Below are 22221 nucleotides of genomic sequence, written 5' to 3' on the forward strand. Positions count from 1 at the left end.
AAGCAAGCCTATTTCATAACCCTCATCAACACCCTCTCCACCTGTCCTTGCTGGCTCTTCTCCACTTTCAAATCCCTGCTCTCCCCCCCCCCCCTCACCTCCACTCAGTACTTCACTCACCGCCCACGAGATTGCCAATCATTTCCAAAACAAGATTGACGCAATCCGTAAGGACATTGTCAATTCACAATCTACCTCTCCTCCTAGCCCCCCTCCCTCCATCACCCCCTCAACTCTCCCCTCCTCTGACCTCGTAACTGCACTGCCCCCCACCATACCTAGCGCCCCGCACACTATCACCTCCCCAACGCTCCGCTCCTTCAGCCCTGCTACCACTGAGGAGGTCACTAAGGTCTTCACTGAAGCCCGCCTCACCACTTGCCCCCTGGACCCTATCCCCTCACAACTCCTCCAGTCACCCCCCTGCTCCATCATTCGCTCCCTCACCCACATCTTCAATCTCTCCCTCTCTACTGGCACATTCCCCTCCCCCCTAAAGCATGCACACATCACCCCCATACTCAAAAAACCCTCCCTTGACCCCACTGACCTAAACAACCTTAGACCCATCTGCCTGCTACCATTCACTTCCAAGATCCTTGAGCGCTTAGCCTACAATCGCCTAAGCACCCACCTCACTGATAACAACCTCCTTGATCCACTACAGTCTGGTTTCCGTCCCCTACACTCCACCGAAACCGCCCTACTTAAAATCACTAACGACCTGCTAACCGCCAAAGCTAATGGCCACTACTCAGTCCTCCTGCTCCTCGACCTCTCCGCAGCCTTTGACACAGTCGACCACCCCCTCCTCCTTACCAAACTGCACTCCTTTGGCATCAGTGATGTTCCTCTCTCCTGGTTCTCCTCCTACCTATCCCAACGCTCCTTCAGCTTCACCTATAACGCTGCCACCTCCCCCTCTCTCCCCCTCTCTGTTGGAGTCCCCCAAGGCTCTGTCCTCGGACCCCTCCTTTTCTCCATCTACACCTCCTCCCTTGGCAAACTGATACACTCCCACGGCTTCAACTATCACCTCTATGCCGACGACACACAAATTTATCTCTCCACCCCTCACCTCATCCCCTTTCTCTCTGCCCGCATCACCCACCTCCTGAACAACATATCAGACTAGATGTCGGTCCATTTCCTCAAGTTAAGTTTGTCCAAAATCGAGCTCCTGGTTTTCCCCCCAGCCCGCGCCCCCCCCCCATTCTCTCCATCACGACTAGCAACGCCACCATCAATCCCACCCCACACGCCAAAGTCCTGGGTGTCACCCTGGACTCAAACCTTTCCTTCCAACCTCATGTCTAATCACTATCAAAATCATGCAGGCTCCACCTCCGCAACATCTCCAAGATACGTACATTCCTCACCCCAGACACTACTAAACAACTCGTACACTCCCTCATCATCTCACGCCTGGACTACTGCAACTCCCTTCTCACTGGCCTACCCAAAAAAACGCTATCCCCACTCCAGTCTATCCTGAACTCAGCGGCTAGACTCATCCATCTCACCAACCGCTCCACATCTGCCACCCCCCTCTGCCAATCCCTTCACTGGCTCCCGATTGCCCAGCGTATCAAATTCAGATTACTAACTCTGACCTACAAAGCCATTCACAACGCCGCCCCAAACTGCCTAACTGACCTGATACCCAAATACCACCCTACCTGTGCCCTTCGCTCCTCACAGGACCTCCTACTCTCTAGCTCCCTGGTCTCCTCCTCCCACGCCCGACTCCAGGACTTCTCCAGGACTTCTTCCATCCTCTGGAACTCCCTACCCCAATCCATCAGACTGTCACCTACCCTCCTCACCTTCAGGCGCACCCTGAAAACCCATCTCTTCAGGGAAGCCTACCCCACCCTCACCTAACAACCGATCTCCTCCACTCCTCCCACCACTCCATCCCCCACAGCCACTTCCTCCTGTACCACTATCCCCTCCCTCCTAGATTGTAAGCTCGAAAGAGCAGGGCCCTCGAACCCCTTGTGTATTGTATTGTTACTGTATTGTCTCATGTTCTGTCCTCCTCGCTATTGTACAGTGCTGAGCAAACCCTTTGGCGCTATATAAATACTGTATAAAAATAATAATAATAATTCACAGAGCATTTTGACTGTGTGGATGGGATGTTGATGCTATTGTACATTCAAGAAGACCCTGACTATCTTAGCCTTCATAGGACATTGTATATTTAACCTTAACAAGAATGCCATGGGTGGCCAAAGTGTGCACGAATGCACACTTTGCACGAAGGGATATGAGGAAATGTACACAGAAGCACACTTTGGCCTCACACACTTTGTCTCATATCTGCTTTGGCTGTAGGTTCTCACAGGCCTTCAGAGTCTGATTCTTGATCAGCCTGCAGGGCTTGTAGTTTAACTCCTTTCAAGTTCCTTCTACATGAAGCCACCCCCACTTATATAAGAGTAAAGGAGTTGTTCTCTATCTTCACTCCCTTCTAGAAAAACATTCTCAGCATTTGGGTTATGTACAATCACTCATGGTGCATGGTAGCCCTCAGCAGTTGTCTTCCCTAGAGGGACTTCCTGACCTACAAGGCTGAGTTTGCCAGCTTTGCCTGTCCCTTGCCAAACCTATGATCTGGCATCTCATTGGCCTTCAGAGACACCTATTACTTCCCACAGCATTGAGCCTTTGACTCAAGCTAATACATTGGTGCCCTCATTGTGGTATGATTAAACAACCTTCTGTGAAGAGCTTTTTGGACTTTTAAAATCAGCAGACCCTTAAACTTGGACCGTTAAATTTCCTATGAAGAGACTAACACATGTAAGGAACTCAGGAATGAGCAAATAAGTCATTCTTTATTGAGAAGAGGAGATTAAAAGGGAATATGACCTCCATGTATAATTACATTCATGGTCCATATAGAGAACTTGGTGCAGAGTTAAGTGAGTTATTAATTTTAGGCACATTACAAAAGAACAGGAGGGCAGTCTTTACGTCTGGAGTAAAAGAGGTTTAATCCTCACAAACAGAAATGCTTTTTCACAGTAAGATCTGAAAATGTGGAATAGACTTCCAAAGAAACTAGTTCTGGCCATCTCTGGCACTTAAAGTGCTTGTAAACCTCTGACATATGAACAAAACATGTCCCTCTATAGTGTGTACTTGTCTCAATTCAGAAAATTAAGTGTCATTTCTATCTGCTGTCTCAATCCTGTGCTATCTGCATGAGTCACTTCTGGCAAGTTTTCCTGATACCAAAAAATAAAAAGGTGTCAGGGGAGGGAGCTCCAGCACAGAGCCTGTTAACAGACTACGCTCTGTTCCTGTGTGCTGTGTGAAGTGGGGTATGCCCCTTCCCTCCAATCAGCTCTCAGCTCTCCTCAGTAAGCTCTGCAGAGTATAGCTTCAGCTCTTCACTCCCTGCCTTCTGAAGCTAAGACACACTGTATAAATTCTGGACTTTGAACAGCTGTAGAGAAGAAGAAAATTGCAGATAAACAGGCACAACTTATGCAGGAGGATTAGTTTCATCTCTGTGTATCACCTGATGTCACTTCACTGGGTATATGTAAGGGTTTACAACCACTGCAAACATGATATGGATTTTAATCTGCCCCACTTTATCCAAAATATATATACTTTAGGAAGGCATGATTTGCAGCACTACTCTTCCATGACAGTGAAAAAAGAGTATAAGGTGCAGAGAAAAAAAAGAGCAAGACATAGTTATAAAGACACAACTTGAAACAAAGTAAAAAGTGTGTGGTATATAAATGTTGTTGGTAGCAACCTAACTTTTTTCCATAGCTTTCTTCTACAATTCTCCTATTCCCACTAGATAGACAGGAAAGTACCAATGCTGGTTACTTTAGACAGCCTTGGTTTTATGCTAGGATGAAGGGAGAAACAGAACAGGGCAGATCATGTTTCAAAATGCATCCTAACCTTTAAAACAGAAACGTTTCATACCCAAGTCAGTACAAAGAACAGTGTGTAATAATCGTTGTTAACCAGATTTCAGTGGGGTGCAGTTTTGAAAGGTCAGTCTGGCTGACTGGTTAATATGGGTACTGAATTTTGCCTTATTAGGTAGGTCTGTATAATTGTTGCAGAGTGACAGCTCCACTTTAATAAATGATATATCAATTATGATGTTTTTATACCTTTCATTTCAGGAATGACCCTTCCAAACCAGAAAGTAGCTCTGGAAACATTTAAAAACTCAGCAGAGAGCAAATTGTTAATAGCTACTTCCGTCGCTGATGAGGGCATAGACATCCCGGCATGTAATCTGGTTCTTCTCTATGAATATGTTGGCAATGTTACCAAGATGATCCAAGTCAGAGGTACAGCTGTTAAATAAACAGAACGACACAGCCTAACTTTAGTACACCTAGAGTTCATAATGAGGCAGAAAATTGAAATTCAGTGTAGCTGGTCTGTAAGGTTTCCCTTTTATGAACCCCCGGCGATCTACTGTTTAAACAGTGCCACTAAGCAGCTCCCAGAACCTGGTCTCCCCCTGCTCTCTGTGATTCTCTCAGCTGTCTCATACACACTGCATGATATATACTGCTCAACAAAGTTAAAGGAATAATTTTTAATCAGAGTATAGCATAGTCAGTTAAACTCCTGAGATATTGATCTGGTCAGTTATGTAGCAGAGGGGGTTGTTAATCAGTTGCAGCTGCTTTGGTGTTAATGAAATTAACAACAGGTGCACTAGCAGGGGAACAATGAGATGACCCCCAAAACAGGAATGGTTTTACAGGCAGAGGCCACTGACATTTTTTCCCCTACTTATTTTTTCTGGCTGTTTTTCACTAGTTTTGTATTTGGCTAGGGTCAGTGTCACTCCGGTAGCATGAGGCGATACCTGTACCCTACAGAGGTTGCACAGGCAGTCAAACTCCTGCAATATGGCACATCAATACGTGCCATTGCCAGAAGGTTTGCTGTGTCTCCCAGCACAGTCTCAAGAGCATGGAGGAGATTCCAGGAGACAAGCAGTTTCTATAGGAGAGCTGGACAGGGCCATTGAAGGTCCTTAACCCATCAGCAGGACCGGTATCTGCTCCTTTGTGAGAGGAGGAACAGGATAAGCACTGCTAGAGCCCTACAAAATGACCTCAAGCAGGCCACTGGTGTGAATGTCTCTGAATCAAGAAACAGAGTTAATGAGGGTGGCGAGAGGACCTGACATTCTCTAGTGGTGCCTGTGCTCACAGCCCGTGCACCATAAAGCTCAATTGGCATTTGCCATTGACCATCAGAATTGGCAGGTCCACCACTAGCGCCCTGTGCTTTTCACAGATGAGAGCAGGTTCACTCTGAGCACATGTGAGAGATGTGAAAGGGTCTGAAAAGCCATGGAGAACGTTATGCTGCCTGTAACATCATTCAGCATGATCGTTTTGGTGGTGGGTCAGTGATGGTCTGGGAAGACATATCCATGAAGGGAGACACAGACCTCTACAGGCTAGACAATGGTACCCTGACTGTCATTAGGTATTGGGATGAAATCCTTGGACCCATTGTCAGACCCTAAGCTGGTGCAGTGGGTCTTGGGTTCCTTCTAGTGCACAACAATGCCCTGCCTCATGTGGTGAGTGTATGCAGGCAGTTCCTGGAGGATGAAGGAATTGATACCATTGAATGTCCCCCACACTCGCCTGACCTAAATCCAATAGAACACCTCTGGGATATCATGTTTTGGTCCATCCGATGCCGCCAGGTTGCACCTCAGATTGTCCAGGAGCTCAGTGACGCCCTGGTCCAGATCTGGGAGGAAATACCCCAGGACACCATCCGTTGTCTCATTAGGAGCATGCCACGACATTATCAGGCATGCATACAAGCATGTGGGGGCCATTCAAACTACTGAGTACCATTCTGAGTTGCTGCAATGAAATTTCAGCAAAATGGACTAGCCTGCTGCATAATCTTTTCACTTTGATTTTTGGGGTGTCTTTGAATTCAATCCTTTGTATGTTGATAATTTCCATTTCCATCAAACGATGGGGCATCTTTATGTTTCTAACACATTACCCAGTGCATATCAGTAAACATATCCAGCATGATATTTTTCCCCGTTGAGATCTGATGTGTTTTCAAACTGTTCCTTTAATTTTTTTGAGCAGTGTAGTAGTGCAGTGGGGGGACCAGGCATCCAGCACACCTGGAAGCAAGTCATTGTGAGAAAAAGATTCCAGGAACCATTTGCAGAACAGGTAAGTATAAAATCATCTTTAGCAGTTTTTTTTTTCTTTGCTAATTGCATCAAAGTTATAGATGGCAAAATAAAGAGTAGAAAAAAATAAATAAAAAGATGTGGCAATCTACAGACAGCTACAGCTAACTTCCCAGCTAATTTAGCTGGTAAGAAATCTAGAACATACAAGATATGCCCTGGTTAAAAAAAAGATATAATGATAACTCTACACTGTATATCTACACTGAGAACCCAAAACGCTGTTAGTGTTATATTCATAAAAATAGAGAAATAAAAACCATATAAACAGCACACAGCGCCACATCCTTATAGTTTCACTGAAACTAAGGAAGTGGGATATTTGGAACCCACGAATCGCACATGACATAACTAGTGTGATCCCCTGCTACTGTCTACTAGAATCTTGCAGTCATCTGATGTGACTGCAACAAAGAATGTATATATTTTCAGAGTAGGGTGGAAAAGCTAATGTTATACTGCTAAACAAATGTTTTTTAATGTCATTACATTGTGGATCTGTAAATAGGCCATGCATGGCACTAATGTGTTGTACTTTTAATATTTTGTGAATACATTTGTATAATTTTAATAGCTGTCTATGCTGTTTTATGTATTTTGTCAGGAAGCTATAAAGCCCTTATTCTTTTGTTCACAGTGCCACTAAAACTGTCAAAGTGATAATCCAAAGTTTCAATGTCCCTCTTTATACATAAAGTGAAAAATGCGCTAATTACAATCAAATATCCAATGTTTTAACAAAAGTACAGTATTGCTCAATTGCTGTTGTCCATAGCAGCCCTAGGAAACAACTCTGCACTGCGTATCTAAACCTAAAACATAAACTAAAAGCTAACTTGTACTATATCTTTAGGAATACATAGCTCTTCCCTTGAAGTGGGGCCCCACTACATTGAAATGGTAAAATGCTTGTTATGACTAGGGGGTAGAGAAATAGGCTGTTTTGCTCACCCTGACTCCCTGCTCCAGCAGGCACTTCTTTTTCTCCTCAAAGCTCTAGTCTGTGGGAGGTCCTTCAGCCTCTTCATGTATAGTACAGGGCTGTTAAGACTGCATTGCATGTAGAGAAGTGCAACCACAGCTGGGAGTGCCTTAGAGATGAGGCTTCAAGGACCGGTTGCATGGCTGGAGGGACCCTGCTGGAGTGAGGAATAAAGTAAGTATTTCACCTTGACATAACAAGCATTCAACCCTTGTAAGCTCAGGAAGGGCAGGGGGCAATGGTATTTTTTTTGTTCTGCCTGTAATTGTTCTTTAAATAGTTTGGTTTTATCAATTTAATATTGTCTCCTATGAGGCTCATTTGTGGCCATGCTGGGTTTTCATTCTCCAATATTTTACAGCAATACCTGTAATCCTTAAGTCTGTCTCCCATGCTTTCTTACTTTATTTATCTTTGTTTACTAGTCCTCTTTGCTTTCTTTTTACCTCTTGTTATTTCTCATGCTGTAAATTGCTCATTTATAATAGAGTAGTGACAGGATTGGCTTCTACCTATCTTTCCATGCAGTAAAGGATGCCAAGAGTTTGGGGCAATATTTCACATATTTTGTGATTTGAACTAGCATATTCATTTTTATATCACACAGGTCGAGGAAGAGCCAAGGACAGCAAGTGCTACCTTGTAACCAGCAAGCATGAGCAAGTTGAGAGAGAAAAGATTAACTTGCTGCATGAGTCTTTAATGAATAAGGCAGTTGTTGATCTCCAGGAGAAGGACAGAGCTGAATTTATAAGACAGGTAACACTTGCAGTACTATTAATATTGTAGTAAATCCGAAAAGTGTTATATTTCATGTCTAATTAGTATATATGTGCAGTATATAATGCTAAGTATAGTATGTAGAGGTACCTAGAGTATAAGCTCGAAAGAGCAGGGCCCTCGAACCTCTCGTATATTGTTTTGTTACTGTATTGTCTCATGTACTGTCCCCCACTATATTGTACAGCGCTGAGCAAACTATTTGGCGCTATATAAACACTGTATAATAATAATAATACTGTATATGTTGTGACTTTTTTTAATATGCAAACCTATATTGGTGTCAAATATAACATATAAGCCACATCCTAAGAAAAGCATCAAAGAACGCACTTCTCACCTAAAACATGGCTACCTTTGTTTAACCTTTATATATGGAATGATTCAGGCTTGGTAGTGCAGTGAGGTACAAGGGTGGACATATTTTCTGAGCTACTGCAGAAAAGAGAGCTCATCAACACCCTTGAATTTGGACAGGGACCCAAGTGGGGATGGACAGTTCCCTCTAATTATTAAATGCTTACAGACAGACATAGAAATCATGTAGATGATCAAGTTGGAGTTGTGAGGGGGAAAATTGGCATAAATATGTTGGAGGGTAGAGTCAAGATAAAGACATGTGTATGCAAAGTTAGATCACTTGTTTTAAATAGTAGTATAGTTTATTACAGGTACTTATACGCAGTGTTTTACATATATATTGTACATTCACATCAGTCCCTGCCCTCCAGGGGCTGACAATCTAAGGTCCCTAACTAACATTCATAGAAACACATTCCAGGGCCAATTTAGACAGGAGCCAATTAACCTGCTAGCATGTCTTTGTGGGAGGAAACCAGAGTACCTGAAGGACAGGGAGAACATGCAAACTCCATGCTAGTGCTGCTGGGCAGATATGCTAACAACTTAGTCACTATGCTGCCTCTAGATTTTGGAATGACATTATGAGAACTTGCTTCTTTTGCTATTGGCGCAGGTAATGTAAGTAGTGTTCAGAGTGGATTTGTTTAGGAGTTAGGTTGGTTTAGTGTTAAAGTTTTATTAGGAGTGAAATTTAGGGAAAACTTGATTTTCAGTTCTGAAACTGCCAGCACAGGACTCTCAGAGCTAAGAACATATTAAACACAAGTCTTCAGCACACTGCCAGGACAAGATCATCCAGTGCCAAGGACAAAGATGCCAACTGCACCCTCTTGATTTATTATGCATGATTCAGTGTCTTTTTCAAGACAAAATAATAGCAAAGGGATCTATATCCCCAATTCTGTACCCCACGTTATAATAAAAGTAGATATACTATAAGGAGAAATGCTTAGTCAGAAATGAAAAACATGGGCACAGAGAGGAGAAAAAATGGCAGCACCAATAGTGAGAATATTGTGCATTTGCACATTGTAATCATTGCCTACATTATTATTATTATTATTATTATACAGTATTTATAAAGCGCCAATAGTTCGCTCAGCGCTGTACATTATAAAGGGGGACAGAACATGTGACAGAACAATACCAATACAATGCAAAACATGAGGGGATCGAGGGCCCTGCTCTTTCAAGCTTACAATCTAGGAGGGAGGGGATGGTGGCACAGGAGGAGATAGCTGTGGGGGATGGAGTGGTAGGAAGAGTGGAGGAGGTCGGCAGGTTAGCAGGGGGCGGGGTAGGCTTCCCTGAAGAGATGGGTTTTCAGGGTGCGCCTAAAGGAGAGGAGAGTAGGTGATAATCTGATGGGTTGGGGCAGGGAGTTCCAGAGGATGGGTGACACCCTGGAGAAGTCCTGGAGGCGGGCATGGGAGGAGGAGACCAGGGAACTAGAGAGAAGGAGGTCTTGTGAGGAGCGGAGTGTGCGTGTTGGGCGGTACTTGGATATTAGGTCAGAGATGTAGTTCGGGGCAGTATGGTGGACAGCTTTGTACGTCAGCGTTAGGATTTTGAATTTGATCCGTTGCGCAATCGGAAGCCAGTGGAGGGATTGGCAGAGGGGGGTGGCGGAAACGGAGCGGTTGGAAAGGTGAATGAGTCTGGCAGCCGTATTCAGGATGGACTGAAGCGGGGATAGCCAGCGGCGAGGCAGGCCAGTGAGGAGGGAGTTGCAGTAGTCGAGTCGTGATATGATGAGGGAGTGGATGAGCTGTTTAGTGGTTTCTGGAGTTAGGAACGTGCGGATTTTGGCGATGTTGCGGAGGTGGAGTCTGCACGAGTTTGTTAAAGAGTGGACTTGGGGCTGGAAGGATAGGTTGGAGTCCAAAATGACACCAAGTACTCTGGCCTGCGGGGCGGGTTTGATGGTGGCGTTGTTGGACATGATGGAGAAGTCAATGGGGGGTGGTGTCCGGGCTGGAGGGAAGACAAGAAACTCGGTTTTGGAGAGGTTCAGTTTAAGGAAGTGGAGCGACATCCAGTCTGATATGTCGCTCAACAGGTGTGTGATTCGGGCGGAGACCGAGGGGGTGAGGTGGGGGGTTGAGAGATAGATTTGTGTGTCGTCGGCATAGAGGTGGTAGTTGAAGCCGTGAGAGTGTATGAGTTGGCCAAGGGAGGAGGTGTAGATGGAGAAGAGAAGGGGCCCGAGGACAGAGCCTTGAGGGACCCCAACAGAGAGGGGGAGTGAGAGGGAGGTGGTGGCATTATAGGTAACGCTGAAAGAGCGTTGTGACAGGTAGGATGAGAGCCAGGAGAGAGCAGAATCTCTGAGGCCGAGGGAGTGTAGTTTTTTGAGGAGGAGGGGGTGGTCGACTGTGTCGAAGGCCGCAGAGAGGTCAAGGAGTAGGAGCACTGAATAGTGGCCATTAGCTTTGGTGGTTAGCAGGTCGTTGGAGAGTTTGAGTAAGGCAGTTTCGGTGGAGTGTAGGGGATGGAAGCCGGACTGTAGGGGATCGAGGAGGTTGTTGTCGTTGAGGTGAGAGCATAGGCGGGTGTAGACTAGGCGCTCGAGGAGTTTAGATGTAAATGGGAGCAGGGAGATGGGTCTGAGGTTGTTCGGGTCATTGGGGTCCAGGGAGGGCTTTTTAAGTATGGGGGTGATGTGTGCATGTTTCAGAGGGGAAGGGAAAGTGCCGGAGGAGAGGGAGAGATTGAAGATGTGGGTGAGGGAGCGTAGGATGGAGGGGGAGGGAGGTTGTAGGAGTTGTGAGGGGATAGGGTCAAGGGGGCAGGTGGTGAGGCGGGCATCAGAGAGGATCTTGGAGACTTCTTCGATGGTAGTAAGGTCAAAGGTGCGGAGTGTTGGGGGAGCTTCAGTATGAGGAATGTAGGGTGGGGTGGGAGAGGAGGTAAGAGCAGTGGTGGGGCCGTGGGAGAGGGGTGTAGAGGGGGTAGCTGAGTGAGGGGGAAGGGGGTTGGAGGGAGTTTGAGCAGCGACGAAGTCCCTGTGGGTTATGTCGAGGGGGAGGGGGGATGAGGGGGTAGCTGTGTGAGAGGGGACGGGTTGAGAAGGCGTGTGAGTTGCGGCAATGTCCTTGCGAATTGTGTCAATCTTGTTTTTGAAGTGATTGGCAATCTCAAGGGCAGTGAGTGAGGTGCTGGGTGGAGGTGGGGGTGGCGAGAGTAGAGAGTTGAAGGTGGAGAAGAGTCGGCGAGGATTGGAGGAGAGGACCTTGATGAGGGTCAGGAAGTAAGCTTGTTTGGCAGTATGGAGGGAGGAGGTGTAGGTGTGGAAGGCAGATTTGTATCGGGTGAAGGCTTGTTGGGATTTGGTTTTGCGCCATAGTCGCTCCAGGGCACGACTGTGTCGTTTGAGGGTTTTGGTGTGATCAGTCTGCCAGGGCTGGAGCGGTCGGGGTCTGATGTTGCGTGTGGTTAAAGGCGCTAGTGAGTCAAGGGCTGTTGACAGCGCATTGTTGTAGGCGGTCATAGCCAAGTCGGGGCAGGACAGGGGGAGGATGCGGTCATGGAGTTGATCAACTGCGGAGTGGAGGGAGGCAGGGTTAAGGTTGCGGAGGTTACGGCTGGTAGTAGTGTGACATTTGGAGGGGTAGGCATTGGAGGATGAGGAGATAGAGAAGGTAATCAGGTTGTGGTCAGAGAGAGGGAAGGGGGTGTTAGTGAGGTTGTGGGGAGCGCAGCGGTTGGAGAAGACAAGATCAAGGATATTACCGTCGGAGTGGGTGGTGGATTGTATGCACTGTGCAAGTGCAAAGGAGGAGGTTAAGTGGAGGAGATGGGCTGTGTCCGGGTTGTCAAGGTTGACTGGGATGTTGAAATCCCCAAGGATGATAGTGGGTAGCTCAGAGGAAAGGAAGAAGGGTAGCCAGGAGGAGAAGTCTTCCAGGAAGCGGGGTATGGATCCAGGAGGCCGGTATATCACAGCAATCTTTAGGGGGGTTGGGGAGAATAGTCGGACGCAGTGGGCCTCAAAGGAGGAGAAGGATAGGGAGGGGGGGTTTGGGAGGACTCGGAAGGTGCTCAGCGGTGACAGGAGCAGGCCAACTCCACCACCTTTACGACCGTTGGGCCTGGGTGAGTGGGTCCATATATACATTATATTGTTCATTGGGCGCACCCCAAAGAGGCATGGTTAAATGGAACTTAAATGGGCTTTTTTGCTGTGTACCCTGCACCCACAAAATATGCCCTATTTACTTAATGCACTTTTGGAGGCAGTAACTTGTCTGCCTAGTTTGGGGTGTTAACATTGAACCATACAGTCCACCAATCAAGAGGCGAAGCAGAAAGATGACACCTGCTTGCTAGTGGGCCATAAAGGGTCATTTTTCTCATCATGCTCTGCACTCTTTCCCCTTCAGTTCTGCAACTGAAACTACCCACATTTATCAAAAAATTGCTGCAGTGTAAAATAATTAAAAATCAAAGTAAATGCTAAAACACACTCAGGTTAGATCTGCTTTCATTTAATTGTAAAGTGAGTTGAATAGCAAGTGCTGACCTGTGCAGGGAGCATGTTTTGAGCTTATGTGGGATGCAGTGGCCCTTTTCATATAACCAGGAGTTACAAAGGATACATTGTTGGGTCACATGGAGAACACCAATTAACTCTACATCGACCCTCAGCAGGTTGCCTGCTGTGACTTGTGACGTGACAGCACTGCTTCAATCAGCATCTCAGCAGTTCCCATTTCTGTATTGGAGGTAAAGAGTACAGTTTCTGTATCCTTGCAATCTGCAGATTCTTTGAGAAGCTTGGCAATCTCAAATGATAATACAGCACCTCATCGCTGTAAACAGAGCCAGCAGAGGAGATCTTCCACTATTCACCTACTCTGCCAGGATCTGCATTAGATAACGGGTGACTCTGGACAATTTTAGGGGGGCTGCTTTGTAGGTGCTGGGAGTGTAAGTGGAGCAAAGTCCTCGCGTGGTTGAATCCCATGCTATAACAACAACAGACATAACATTATTATTTTTTAATTATTATTATATATGATTTATATACTGCCAACAGTTTGTGCAGCACTTTACAATGTAAAGGGAGACAAAATAGCAACAATACAATTCAATACAAGAGGGTTAGGAGGGTCCTGCTCCTGGGAGCTTACAATCTAAAATTGAGGGGCTGATGGAACACAAGGTAATAACTGAGGGAGAACTGATGGGAGAGATAGATGATTCGGTTATTAGCTGAAGGCAGCATAGGCTTCCCTGAAGATATGAGTTTTCAGGGATTGCCTAAAAGTGGACAGAGTAGGAGATAGCTAGATAGATTGGGGTAGGATGGGAGCGGTTCTGCAGAAGTCCTGGAGATGAGCGTGGGAGGAGGAGACAAGTGAGCTAGAGAGCATGTGGAGTGGAGAGGACAGTTTGGGTGATATTTTGAGAATTGGTGATGTAGCTTGGGGTAGAGTTGTAAATGGCTTTGCATGTTATTGTTAATGTTTAGAATTTTATTTGTTGGGCAATGGGAAAGTCAGTGGAGAGATTGGAAGAGAGAGATGGTGGAAACTGAATGGTTGGTAAGGTGTTTGAGTCTGCCAGCAGCATTCATGGTAGACTGAAGAGGGGATAGCTTACAAAGAGGTAGACCAATGAGGAGGGAGTTACAGTAGCCAAGGCGAGAGATTACGAGTGAATAACAAGATTTGGTCAGTGATTGAATTTTGGGCTGAAAGAACAGATGGGAGTCTAGGATTACACCTAGTACCCTGGTATGAGGGGAGGGACTGATGGTTGTATTATTGAAACTATTGATCTTGATGCTGAAGTCAGGGGAGGGGGCACGAGCTAGAGTGAATATTATGAGCTCAGTTTTAAAAGGATTGAGATGGAGGAAGTGGTGTAACATCCATACTGGTATGTCAGTTAGTAATTTAGTAATGTGAGAGGAGACCGAAGGAGTGAGGTGAGTAGTAGAGAGATGAGAAATATAAAATAAGATAAATAGAAACCATTCCCAGAGTCCCAGTAGTCAAATGAACGCAGAAGCTTGCTTATGTTGCTGATCAATAACTGTAAAAATTAGGTTTATATTTGGTGTCAGTGGGTGTAAAATTTAAACCATTTGAAAAGAATTAGCAGTGACACATTGAAGAGATTGAAAAGAAAATAAAGTGTACCACATGGGCTGCCTGCTGCCCACAATAAAGGGAGTGCTTGTGGGTGAGGTTGGAAAAAGTGGCCGTGGTCTAAAGTGTAGTTTCACAGTGTATGGGTGCAAGAGATTGTGACAACAACATTTTACCTCAGCATCGGTGTCAGTACTAGTAATGTTAACTCTCAACATGTGTTAGGGCAAGCAGTAACCCCCAGCAGGTGACAATGCCAGCAATAACGCCCAGCAGGGGACAAGACTTGCAATAACAATGCACAGCAAAAACCCCAGTAAGTGTTAGGGCCAGCAATAACACCCAGCAAGTGATAGGGATAGCAATGCTATTCCCTGGCAATAACTCCCCGCATTTGTCTGAACCAGTTTCCCACAACATAAAAAAACCCCACAATAACAAACCTTGCAGCGCAATAATAACCCACAGCACAATAATACAATATGCTCTAGCACAACAGTAACCCCAGCACAATAATAACCATTGCAGCACAATAATAAACTCCAGCACAGTAGTAACCCACACCACAATAATAAACCCAGCACAAAAGTAACCCCCACCACAATAGCAACCCTAGCACAAACATGCACCACAATAATAAACCTAGCACAATAATAACCCCTAGCACAGTTGTAATCCCGGTACAATAATAACCCTTGCAGCACAATAACCCACACCACAATAATAAACCCAGCACAAAAGTAACCCTCACCACATAAATAATACGCACTAGAATAATAAACCCAGCACAATAATAACCCCTAGCACAGTTGTAATCCCGGTACAATAATAACCCTTGCAGCACAATAACCCACACCACAATAATAAACCCAGCACAAAAGTAACCCTCACCACATAAATAATACGCACTAGAATAATAAACCCAGCACAATAATAACCCCTAGCACAGTTGTAACCCCTGTACAATAATAACCCTTGCAGCACAATAATAAGCCCAACACACTAATAACCCTTCAGCACCATAATAACTTTAGCTCCATAATATTATCAAATTCCAGAAGTAACCGCAAGGTATCAAGGGACACTGTGGAGTTGTAGAAGAAAAATGTGATGTGCTTTACACATCGCCTGTCAGACACATAGGGGTGTTGCTAAAAAGTGTTGCTTTATAGCTGAAGCACCCCCCTGGAGCCACCCTTGTTAGATAAGGTCATTTATTAGAAGCAAGTAGTGAAAAACCTCCTCTGCCAGCTCAGTGTACAGCAGTACAGGGTGATGGGGTCCTCTGTGCACTCACTGCACACACTGGGGAATGCGATTCAATTTGCAGCTGCAGATACTCTTCACTTGTGGCTGAAAGAAGATCCATGACACATATGCCAGCACTGTCCCTGCCCTCTGAAGCATTTGGTGTTTACTGAGGAATCCAGTGCCCTGAATGGGAAAAATGGAAGGTTTACTTAAAGGCTTTCTCTTGTGCAGAAAAAGCCCATCTGTGAGTGATTGCTACACAGAAAGCACAGACATGGTTGGAGATCATCTGTCTTATTTTCCCTTGTGCTTCCACTGTTAGTGTAAAAACAGGGCATGTCATTACATACACAAAACACAGGGAATAAATTCAGATAACAGATCAGTGTGTACCTCCTGCTTCTTTTTAGAGGACTTTTCTAGCTTGGCTCAGACACAGTACCAGTTTTACCACTTTTTTTTTTAATTTCATTTTTACCTTTTTATTCACAGAACCTTCAGTTTCAAAGAGAAGAGAAGAGGCTTCGTGATTTTAAAAAGAATTTTACAGGACGTGTACTATCAGAGGAGAACAAACGTCTGCTTTGTGGAAGATGTAAAACCTTTGCGTGTGATACAGATTACATTAGACTTATAAATGTATGTAGAAAAGTCTCACACCGTATTTATTATACAAGCATTTTAATACAGATATGTTAGTTGAGTAGAATATACATAATTAAAGCCCAACTGCAGCTTCAGCCACCTGCAGGTGGAATGGATCAGCTGGTCCAGACAGTGCTCGGAAACGCTCTGCAATACATGCTGTACACAAAGTGGGGGAAATTTATCTAAACTGGAGCAGCTGGACATGTCAACCAATCAGCTTCTATCTTTTATTTTCAAAGATTAATGAAACAAGCTGGATAGAAGCTGATTGGTTGCCATGCCCAGCTGCTCCATATTCAATCTGCTCTAGTTTTGGTAAATTCACCACAATATACAGTATATTGCCAAAAGTATTGGGACTCCTGCTTTCCACGCACATGAACTTTAATGGCATCCCAGTCTTAGTCCATAGAGTTCAATATTGAGTTGGCCCCACCCCTTTGCAGCTGTAAGAGCTTCAACTCTTCTGGGAAGGCTGTCCACAAAGTTTAGGAGTGTGTCTATGGGAATGTTTGACCATTCTTCCAGAACTGCATTTGTGAGGTCAGGCACTGATGTCGGACGAGAAGGCCTGGCTCACAGTCTCTATTCTAATTCATCCCAAAGGTGTTCTGTCAGGTTGAGGTTAGGTCTCTGTACAGGCCAGTCAAGTAACTCCACCCCAAACTCACTCATCCATGTGTTTATGGACCTTGCTTTGTGCACTGTTGCGTAGTCATGTTGGAACAGGAAGTGGCCATCCCCAAACTGTTCCCACAAAGTTGGGTCATGAAATCGACCAAAATGTCTTGGTATGCTAATGCCTTAAGAGTTCCCTTCACTGAAACTAAGGGGCCAAGCCCAACCCCTGAAAAACAACCCCACACCATAGCCTCCCTCCACCAAAATTTACACTTGGCACAGTGCAGTCAGACAAGTATCGTTCTCTTGGCAAAACCCAGACACGTCCATCGGATTTCCACACAGAGAAGCATGATTCGTCACTCCAGAGAGTACATCTCCACTCCTCTAGAGTCCAATGGCGGTGTGCTTTACACCACTGCATCCAACGCTTTGCATTGTACTTGGTGATGTAAGGCTTGGAAGCAGCTACTCAACCATGGAAACCCATTCTATGAAGCACTCTGCACTGGTGTTGGGTTAGTCTGAAGGCCACATGAAGTTTGGAGGTCTTTAGCTACTGACTCTTCAGACAGGTGGTGACTTCTGCACACTGTGCACTTCAGCATGTGCTGAACCCGCTCTAGTTGCTTGCACTTTGTTATAATACCATTAACAGTTGACCATGGATTATTTAGTAGCAAGGAAATTTCACAGACAGACTTATTACACAGGTGGCAACCTATCATGGTACCACGCCTTAATTTACTGACCTCTTGAGAGCGACCCATTCTTTCACAAATGTTTGTAGAAGCAGTCTGCATGCCTAGGTGCTTGATTTTATACACCTGTGGCTATGGAGGTGATTGGAACACCTGAATCCAATGATTTCGAGGGCTGTCCCAATACTTTTGGCAATATAGTGTATATGGGAAAGGGGCTGTAAAGCCTGCCCACACAGAAATATGTGTATAGACTCATGAAAATACAAGTTCTGACTGGATAACTATGTTGTATTTGAGTATCTACCTGGGGGATGTAAAAAATAAACATATACTGTTGTAGGGAAATGTCAGCACACCGAAGTGTAAAAAATTATGCATTTTTCCTTTCACATTGATGCAAAAAAATTTAGAGGTTTATTTACTAAGGCTGAAGAGTGCAAAATCAGGCTCACTTCTGCATAGGAACCAATCATCTTCCAGGTTTTATTGCCAAAGATTAAAGCAGAGCTCCAGTAGTTATTGTAAAAATTAAAAGGCAGCAGCTACAAAAACTTTAGCACTTGACTTTTAATAAACAGACACGTACCTGTCCCCAGATCCAGTGGTGTGCATACCCAATGGGACGTCGGGGACCGTCTTCGGTCCCCTGTGTCAGCATCTTAACTGTGGGCACCTGGTTGTGACAGTTTGCAGCTTGTGCTGCATTTGCGCAAACCGTGCTGCACATTGTGATTGGTCTCACAGTCTTCTGGGACCTGTGCTGTGTCCCAAACGACTGCAGGGAAGGGAAAAAAGTGAACTTCTGCTCGGATCACCTAGGCAATGGGAGCAGGTGCCTGTCAAAACTAGGTACCCGCTCCCCACCATCCAAAAAGATTGCCAAACATGAAAGAGGAGAAGGGGGAGAGGCCTTAAAGCGAAACGTCGCCTTTTAGGTTGAGTTCTGCTTTAGTTGAGCAAGCTGAGGTTAGAAGCTGATTGGCTACCATGCACAGCTGCACCAGATTCTGAGTGCTTTGAAAGGTCAGTATTTGCTTCAGTTTTGAGAAGCTTGCTACTTATTGTATGTTTCAGCTGGGCACATAATTAGTTACAAATGAGACACTGGAACTGCTTCAGTGGAGGAGCATTATTTTTAATATTTTAGTGTACAGCCATTTCAAAACAATGTAATCTACTGTACCTCTGCAGCTGTGCTCCAAACCTTAGAACGTAGACCTATGAGGTATGTGTGCAGGGATGGCTTTGCTTGTAACTTGTCGTTAAAGCCATGTACCTGTGTGTATGCGTATTGCAGGATCCCTTTAATTGTCTCCTACTGTATATGATCAAGTTCTCAACTGTTTAGAATGTCCGGATTCACCCATACACGCACATTGGGGTTTATTTACTAAAGCTGGAGAGAGCAAAATCAGGCTCATATCTGCGCAGAAACCAATCAGCTTCCAGGTTTATTGCCAAAGCTTAATTAACCACTTGCCTACCGGGCACTTATACCCCCTTCCTTACCAGGCCAATTTTCAGTTTTCAGCACTTTGAATGACAATTGCGTGGTCATGCAACATTGTACCCATATGAAATTGTTGTCATTTTTTTCTCACAAATAGAGCTTTCTTTTGGTGGTATTTACTTGCTGCTGGTGGTTTTATTTTTTGCACTATAAGCAAAAAAACAGCAAAAAATTTGAAAAAAAAGGTTTCTTTGTTTCTATTATAAAATTTTGCAAACAGGTAATTTTTCTTATTCACTGACATGCGTTGATGAGGCTGCACTGATAGGCAGCACTGATGGGCACTGATAGGCAGCACTAATTCGGTGGCACGGATTGGCGGCACTGATAGGTGGCACTGATGATGGGTACTGAGCGTCAGCACTGATAGGCGGCACTGACTGACAGCACTGCTGGGCACTGACTGGTGCCACTGCTGGGCTGCACTGATGGGCACAGGTGGGTGGCACTGATAGGCAAAGGTGGGTGGCAGAAATGGGCACAGGTGGGTGGCACTGGTGGGCGGCACTGCTGGGCACCGATCATCAGGGCACTGATCATTAATGCCCTGATGATCGGTGCTGATCCCTGCTCTGAAAACTGTCGGTTCTCGGCAGTACTTTCCCCACGTTCTGACAGCGTGAGGAAAGTGCAGCCGAGAACTGGGAATTGCATTTCCCTGTGATCAGCGTGTTATTGGACACGGCTGATCACGTGGTAAAAAGCCGCTGTGATTGGCCTTTTACCACATCACATGATCAGCTGTGTCCGTAGGACACAGCGATCACGGAGATCGCCGGTTGTGTGCCCCGGGGGGGGGGGCGCGCGCAGGAGAGCGCGTTCTGGGAGGACATCATATGACGTCCTCCCAGAACTGGCCGGCCGCAGTGTAGCTGTCATTCGGCTATCTGCGGTCGGCAACTGGTTAACCAAACTGAGGTAAGAAGCTGATTGGTTTCTATGCAGAAGTGAGCCTGATTTTGCACTGTTCAGCTTTAGTAAATTAACCCCATTGTGCATATCCATGATGAATTGTGTTCACTGAATTCTAATATTTCAGAATAGCTGCCAGCACTGTGACTATGAAAGCAATACATAATATATAAAACATTTATGATCCTGTTCATAGTAGTGCAAAGTGCAGTAATTAAAAAACAAATCACTCTCTACTTTCTGATGTCAGATTATTCACTTTGCACACTGCCTGATGATAATAATTTGCATGCCAATGGAAAAGAACCCCAACCCTGCATATACCACCCAGTTTACAAAATATATTTGTTCACTAATTGCTCTCTTTGCTTAACAGAAATCCCATCACACGGTAATTGACAAAAGCTTCAAGGACAGGTATTTCACTAAGGAACACTCAAAGGCAAAGTCATTTGATGGCTTCCAAAAAAAGTACAAGATATTCTGCAATAATCGCAAATGTGGAGACGACTGGGGTGTTGCTGGCAACTACCTGAGCTTCCAGAACATTCCACTTATCAAAATTGACAAGTTTGTGGTAGAAAATGCTAACGGATCACGGGAATATTTTAACAAGTGGGTGAAGGTGAATTTTAAAATGAAGGAATTCAACCAAGAAGAAATAGAGGAGTCCTTCTCTACCAACACAGAATAAGACAGTCGGTACTTGTAATTGGGACTTTTTTTTACATGACTTTGACAGTTACTTAAGGCAGAAAAACTCAAAAAAAATGTGATCTTTTGTTAAGAAAATATGATGTTCATAATGAGATTAAATCATAAATATAAAGTAATCATCATTTTAACTAAAGAGATATTCTGTTAATATGTTCTGTTATTCTGTTTGTGCACCTCTGTAACTATTCTTTTTAATGCTAAGTATGCTAAGAGGTTCCTGATTACTACATGATATACTTTAGGAATTAAAAGAGACATATACAGATCTCTGCAGCTGGTTGTGTTTGGTCTAGAGCACTTCTTTTTAAGGTGCTGTGAAGGAAGACAGATGTGTGATTTTTTTTGTTTACTTCAATATGTTCACTGCTGATAATTGTGGTGAGATAATAGTTGAGTTTTTAATGATGCACTGGCAATATTTATCTGTACAACAGTTGGTAAAAGAACTACAGTATGTCATGGAATGAAAAAAATATCCATTTATTGCCAGGATTATTTTGGTTCCTGAAAAGCAATATCTCATCTAAGGGCAGCCACAGAGTGTTCTTAAAGACAGCTATGACATTTATCCATTTTTTAAAGCCAAAGTTTAATCTACTTATATTTTGCTTTCTCTGGTTCTACCTTTTCCTCCAGCCATGGATACATTTGTTGGTACCCTGCTGTGTAAAAAAGAACCCCCCGCAATGTTATCTGAAATAACTTGAACTGACAAATAGTAGTTGGCATCCATCATTGCTTATTCCATATTTAATAAAAATCAGATGATCAAATTATTAATTATTATTTGATCAAAATAAAAAAATAAAACAAATGAAAATGGCATGGCTAAAAATAATGGGTCATTTAACCTAATCTTTTGTTGTACAACCATTGGAATCAATCCCTGCAAACAAGCGATTTCTGTAGCTCTCAAAGAAACTTCTGCAACTTCAAACAGGTAGTTTGGCCCACTCTTCTGGAGCTAACTGCTCCAGGTTTGAAATGTGTCTTCTCCAAACTGCATGTTTAACTGGGTACTAGAAGGGAAAGTAGGATTTAATAGTATGTATAATGTATCTATTATTCAGTGTGCACTTTTCTGTCTCTAATAAGGATTATGACATATTGCTCTATTTAAATAAATACCTACCTATTAACTTAGTTTTTGAACTTCATTTCACAAATAACTTTATTACAGAAAACATGTTAGGGTTTTAATGTAAATTAGAATTCCACTACAAGTAATGGCAATTTCACAAGGGGCATGGCTGGTGAGACAAGCGCCTGCACCTTTCAGAGATTCTCCCCATACCAATGCAACATGTGTGTTACAGGTCCACCGTAGGAGATCCCCTGGCTCACACTGCTCCCCTGCCATGGTCACAATGAGCCAGACAACTCCCAAAAGTGCAGGTGAA

At 44.4% G+C, this 22221-nt stretch overlaps 1 protein-coding gene across 1 annotated transcript in view; it reads left to right on the forward strand.

Moving 5' to 3' along the window:
• The window catches only part of RIGI (RNA sensor RIG-I), a 78085-nt gene extending 56121 nt beyond the window's left edge, over nt 1–21964 (forward strand). The window contains exons 17-20 of the mRNA XM_089674755.1: nt 4164–4334; nt 7828–7979; nt 16202–16348; nt 20481–21964. Coding sequence (XP_089530881.1) covers nt 4164–4334; nt 7828–7979; nt 16202–16348; nt 20481–20798 — 788 coding nt within the window. The 3' untranslated portion in view covers nt 20799–21964. The remainder of the gene's footprint in view (nt 1–4163; nt 4335–7827; nt 7980–16201; nt 16349–20480) is intronic.
• Nucleotides 21965–22221: the final 257 nt, after the last annotated feature.

The sequence above is a fragment of the Staurois parvus genome, unplaced genomic scaffold (assembly GCF_062004578.1).
Source record: "Staurois parvus isolate SC_StPar_1 unplaced genomic scaffold, SC_StPar_1.0 ptg000012l, whole genome shotgun sequence".
In the NCBI taxonomy this organism is placed as follows: domain Eukaryota; kingdom Metazoa; phylum Chordata; class Amphibia; order Anura; family Ranidae; genus Staurois; species Staurois parvus.